This window comes from Silene latifolia, chromosome 11 (genome assembly GCF_048544455.1).
Source record: "Silene latifolia isolate original U9 population chromosome 11, ASM4854445v1, whole genome shotgun sequence".
Lineage (NCBI taxonomy): Eukaryota > Viridiplantae > Streptophyta > Magnoliopsida > Caryophyllales > Caryophyllaceae > Silene > Silene latifolia.
Window position 1 is genome coordinate 165,867,493 of NC_133536.1, and position 6,101 is coordinate 165,873,593.

The 6,101-nt window shown below is 34.9% G+C and overlaps 1 protein-coding gene across 1 annotated transcript; it reads left to right on the top strand.

The window, feature by feature from the left end:
- The first annotated feature begins 728 nt into the window (after positions 1-728).
- On the top strand, positions 729-2,129 carry LOC141614305 (uncharacterized). The gene is made up of 2 exons (XM_074433063.1): positions 729-1,348; positions 1,436-2,129. The coding sequence occupies exons 1-2, from the start codon at positions 729-731 to the stop codon at positions 2,127-2,129; spliced, it is 1,314 nt and encodes a 437-aa protein (XP_074289164.1).
- The last annotated feature ends 3,972 nt before the right edge of the window (positions 2,130-6,101 follow it).

Below are 6,101 nucleotides of genomic sequence, written 5' to 3' on the forward strand. Positions count from 1 at the left end.
CGACGAAATTGCTTTACAGAAAACAGCCAATTTATCAGCTTCTAGCAATATTCTCGTTTCTCTTTATAGTTTTTCCTCAAATTTTAATAAAATCGAACATATATTTCACAAGAGTCCAAGCTTAAGAATACACAAGGATATCGTTTCTCGTCAAAACCTACTTGAGGGAAGCACTAAAGTGTCAAAAACAACATATGGAAAAGGTGTGCTCTCAGCTTAAGAGACGGCTGACTTTCTTACTTTTTCATATCTTTCTTTAACGTAGTCTTGTTTCCTTTATTTACGTTCATGCATGTTATGCTCTTACATTCTAATGCGGTTTTGTTATTACGTTGTACTTCCTCCATTCAACTCCACTCTACCAGTTGGAGTTTTGCACAACAATTAAGAAAACTTAAAGAAACAATAGAAGTACATATGGGAGTGTGCATGTTGCTTTATTAATGGATAAAATTTGGGTAGTAACCTGATTTGATTATGGGATAATCTTCCCACCAAAAAGTTTAACATTTTAAAAACCCCACCAAAAACTACACTTTACATTTTCCCCCCATTTCCTGTCAAGTCTATATTACTAAAACCAAGGAAGTCTAGCATTATTACAGTGCAACTTCACCATTATTTACAACAAATTTCACCTAAAATTACATCTTCTCTCAGTCCTTAACATAAAATTACAGTCCTTAACAGTCCTTAACATTAAATTACAAACATAAAATTACAACAAAATGGGCTTCAAATGCATGACAGAAGATCAACGGACAGAAATCGCCATTTACTTGCTAGAAAAGTCGCAAAATGGTAAGCTTTCTCGTGGCACCATCAAAGAGGCAGCTGCAAGATACGGTTTGAGTGATAGAAGCATCTCTAACATATGGAGACTAGCCAAAAAACCAAGGTTAGTAGGTGAGAAGTTAGATGTGAAGAGTGGTAGGATAGGCAACAAAAATAGGAAAAGAATCTTACCAAACATTGAGCACATAAAGTCACTAGATCATTCTCTAAGAGATACCATGATAAGAGTTTCGAAAAATTGTGGAGTTTCGGTTGGAATAGTCCATTCATGGGTGAAAGAGGGTTTACTTAAACCTCATTCAAGCCCATTACATCCTAAACTCACAGACTTACATAAGGATCAAAGGCTACTTTATTCACTTAGGTCATTAGTTGTCAAGCAAGTACTTCAAGAATTCTTTGATCTCAATAATGTGCCACTAATCAAAATCTTATTTACTGAAATGAGCAACACAATACATATGGATGAGAAGTGGTTCTTCGTCACGATGACAACGAAAAGTATATGTTGTGGAGGGGAGGAGCCGCCATATAGAAGTTGCCAATCAAAGAGGTACATCACAAAAGTTATGTTCATGTGTGCGGTGAGCGAGGCCAATATATTCAAATGATGGGGAATGTCTATTTGATGGTAAAATAGGCATGTTTCCATTCACAAACCAAGTTCCAAAGCAGAAGGGCAAGCGAGAAATAGGCCTAGGGGTACTTTAGAGACTAAGCCAATTGAGTCTATAACAAAAGTGGTCATCAAAGAATGCCTAATACAGCAAGTCATTCCAGCAATTAAGAGGGTTTGGCCAGAAGGTTTAAGCAAACACATATACATACAGCAAGACAATGCAAGACCTCATATCAAGAATGATGATCCTGAGTTTATGGCAGCTGCAAACTCAGATGGATTTCAAATTGAGTTGGTATTTCAGCCACCTAACTCACCAGACCTCAACTGTAATGACTTGGGTTATTTCAGAGCTTTACAATCATTACAAAAAAAACATGCAGCAAAGACAGTGGATGATTTAGTGAATGAGGTCATGCAAGCATTTGTTGATTATAGTCCAAGTAAATTGAATAATATCTTCCTATCATTACAAGCAGTAATGGTTGAGATAATGAAATGCAAGGGTCATAACAATTTCTCTCTTCCACATATGGGTAAGGGGCATCTGGCTGCCATAGGTATGTTACCAAGGAATTTAGAGGTCAATGTGGAGTTGGTCAAGGAATGCATTGAGTATTTGCAAGGTATTGGTAAAACAGATGGGTTAGAATATCTTATGAATGAACTAGGTTACAATGTTGAAGGTATAGTTGATCAGCTAAATGGGATGTAATGGTTAGTTTAATGTTAACTTTAATCCTTCAATGTAATGTTAAGTTTAAAGTTCATTTGAAAAAACCTACTCAAATGACAATTAAACTTCATTTTGTAATGTAATGGAATGTGAAATGCAAAGTTCATTTTGTAATGTAATGGAATGTGAAATGCAAAGTTCAGTTCAGTTTTAGGCATACAAAATGTGAAATGCAAAGTTCAATTCAGTTTTAGGCATACAAAATGTGAAATGCAAAGTTCAATTCAGTTTTAGGCATACAAAATGTGAAATGCAAAGTTCAATTCAGTTTTAGGCATACAAAATGTGAAATGCAAAGTTCAATTCAGTTTTAGGCATACAAAATGTGAAATGCAAAGTTCAATTCATTTTTAGGCATACAAAATGTGAAATGCAAAGTACAGTTGCAAAATGCATAGACTAACTCTCAGGCTAAGTTTGCCCTCATCATTGAGTTGTCCCAAATATTCTTGCCTCCGACACTTAACAAAATGAAGGTAGACCATGCTCAACAAGCAAAAAGCAGTATTGACACCCAAACTAATCTCTCAAACCAATAAGGTATAGTCATCATTGAGTTATCATACTGCAGTTACTATGATTAAGCACACACACCCTTTCATTAATATAACATGTGGTGGCAAAAATACTTGTAAGTAATGGGCAATAAAACGTACATATACTTCCTCCATTCAACTCCCCCTAAAACCAAATTAGAGCTCTCAAACCATTAAGGTATAATCATCATAGAGCAATTTTGGTTTATACAACTCTCAGGCCAAAGTGGCCTCATCATTGAGTTGTTTGAAGTTGTAAAGCCTCCTACACAGAAACAATGAAGGTAGACCATGTCATCTCCATTCAACAAGAGTACTAAATCAGCCCTCAAACCATGAAGGTAGAGTAATCATTGAGCTGTAAAAGTACTCCTGTTTAAATGGTTAGACACACACACCCATTCATAAATAATGTGGTGGCTTAACAACTAAACATTATTGGCCACTTAACTAGACTCCACCAAAAACATTCTATAGCTCTCAAACCATTAAGGCGATTTCATCATAAAGCAACAATGACAGTAACAATAACAGTGATGATACCCTCTCAGTCCAGGAAGGACCATCATCGAGGATAAACCTTGAATCCTAACAGAAAAAATTCAACACATTAAACCTCAGAAATTAACCAAACTTCATCTTAACAGTTCAATTTTTCAGTGACATTGTAAATCTTAACAGCCTTAACACTATTAATCCTTTTTCAGTTCAGATAGACTCACATGTTTACAACGAGCCATTGTAAATCTTAACAGCCATAAACCTTAACCAAACTTATTTTTTTACACAGCAATTCTAAATTTTAACAGCAAACTAACAGTCCTAATTCCTAACAGCAAATTAACAGTCGTAATTCCTAACAGTAAATTAACAGTCCTAATTCCAAACTGAGTTAACCAAGTTCATCCAACATTAACATTTTTTTTTTCAATAGACAATAAACATTAAACAAATTTTATCAATAACAGTCGAAATAAATTAATCCATAAACAAATTAAACAAGTTCATCCAACATTAACATTTTCAACCAACACAATAAACAAATTATAAACAAACAGTCGAAAAAATTCATCCATATCAAAAACAAACAGTCCTAATTCCTAACAGCACGAAATCCCAGCATATTAATTGTTGTAATTATAAATAAATTATAAAAAGAGACAGATTTAGGATTATATCAACGAGTTTACTTAATTAATGCTTAGCCTTGAATTTTTTTGAACTTGGTGATGGAGAATGATCCTTCACAGGTGTTTTCGCACGTTTAGCAGCCATCCTCTTCAAATAAGCATTCGCATATTTGGTGCATGGCGATTCAGACTTAGAACGGTCATCAGGAGCACCAGATCTACAACCCAAACCATCAGCAAGTGGGATGTCAGGTGACTTAGGACGGTCGTCGTTCTCAGGGAAGGTAGGTAAGCATAAAAAACCATCATCGAACTCCGTCTCCATGACCTGAGTCCCTAAATCTTCAGGATCTAAGGAATCAGGAACAACGATGTTTGGAGGAGGTGAATCAGGCGCTGAGTCTTCAATCTCATCTTCTTGCTCATCTTCAGATGCACCATTACGATACCATTCAAGCTTACACATCAAACATTCATGACCGCATTTTTTATGTGAAGGATTCATTCTTTTTATTGTAAGAACACTCATAAATAAATCAGGAAGGTGGATTTATGATTGAAAGGTAATCAGGAACAACAAAGATTTAGGGTTTAATCAGGAAGGTGGATATAAGACGGCATTTTTGTTTGGAATGTGAATGGAACAACTGAGATGGGGATGAAGGAGGGAGGCGGCACTAGAGAGAGAGAGAAGAGAGATTTAGGGTTTGGAATTCTCTAGATGAATGGAGATAATGAGAGACGGATGGGTAGGTGAAGGGAGTAAATGGGAGTAAATGGGGTTGGGTTTTCAGTTGGGTTTTTTGAATGGATTTGGGGGAGTATATGGGTTGGGTTAGGAAAATTTGGAGGGAAGGGTTAGTTAAGGGTGGAATGGATTAGGAATATTAATTGGGCCAAAAATAGATTAGGGTGGATTGTATTAGCAAAAGGAGGTGGGCCATATAATGGCATTTCTTGTAAATAGGATGGTGTGATAAGGACGAATAGGTCATTTTGCTTTCTTTTTATAGTAAGTGGTAGAGTGGAGTTGAATGAATGATTATGGAAAGGTGGTAGAGTGGAGTTGAATGGAGGAAGTAAGTGTTACAATGACATTTTTATTCTGAAACTTTTTAAATTTCGATCCCTCTTAAAAACTTACCACCAAATCTGGTTGACAACTTGACATTAATTTTTCTAATCCGGTTTGTAAGTAAGGTTTGTATCAACTTATTTTTTATACTTCTACTGAAACAGTGGTGGAGAGATAGAGCGCCCAGGGGAAGGGTAGCAGGGGAGCTCACTCCCACTAAAAAGTGAAAACTACAAAACTTTTAATCAGATTTTTGAACTCATTATCTAATAATTTGCTATTCAAAAAACTTTATACCTTTTTCTCTACTTTTTATAAAACTAAATAAAAAGAAAAAAGCTGTCAAAAAAAAAAAAAAAAAAAAAAAAAAGCAGACTCAAAAAAAAAAATGTTAAAAAACTAAAAATTTATAAGTAAGGTTTGTATCAACTTATTTTCTATACTTGTACTCCATAATAAATAAGCAATACCGAATCGGTGGTGAAACGAGAGGGGAGGCTAGCAGGGGTGCTCGCTCTCACTAAAAAACAAAACTTCAAAACTTTTAGTCAAATTTTTGAACTTTTTCCAAGTCTACTACTTATCACATTATTTATTCACTCCGCTAAAATTTCTCGTCCCTAATAGGAAATCTTGTCTACGCCACTGCACTGAATACTCCAAGCTACCGAAATAGATCTATGCCTACGAGATTTTGGGTTTAAATAGTATATACATATCACAATTATTGCAAACACAACCTTGTTGTTATGAGTGTTATTTCACAAAATTCTCATTTCCATAGTTTTCAACCAATTTAGTCTTAGAGGTGCACGTAAACATTTAAACAAAGATGAGGTCGAAGTGTCGAACTTACTTCCATTTGGGAATCAAAGAAAAATTCGACTTTTGCGAGGTAAAGGAAAAGTAAGGAAAGAGATGTGTGGGAAATCAAGAAAGTAAAAGGTACGGAGTAGTTAGAAAGGAAACATACAAGATAATACGTCCATGCATGGCACATTTCTCATGGAACGTAGTTGGAATTTTGTTTCATTTTATTTTTATTAATTTTGCATGGAACTCATCCATCGATCGGCTCGTTACAAGAACTCATTATCTAATAATTTGCTATTCAAAAAACTTTATGCCTTTTTTCTCTACTTTTTATACAACAAAATAAAAATAAAAACATACTCCAAAAAAAAAAAAAAAGTTAAAAAACTAAAAAGAA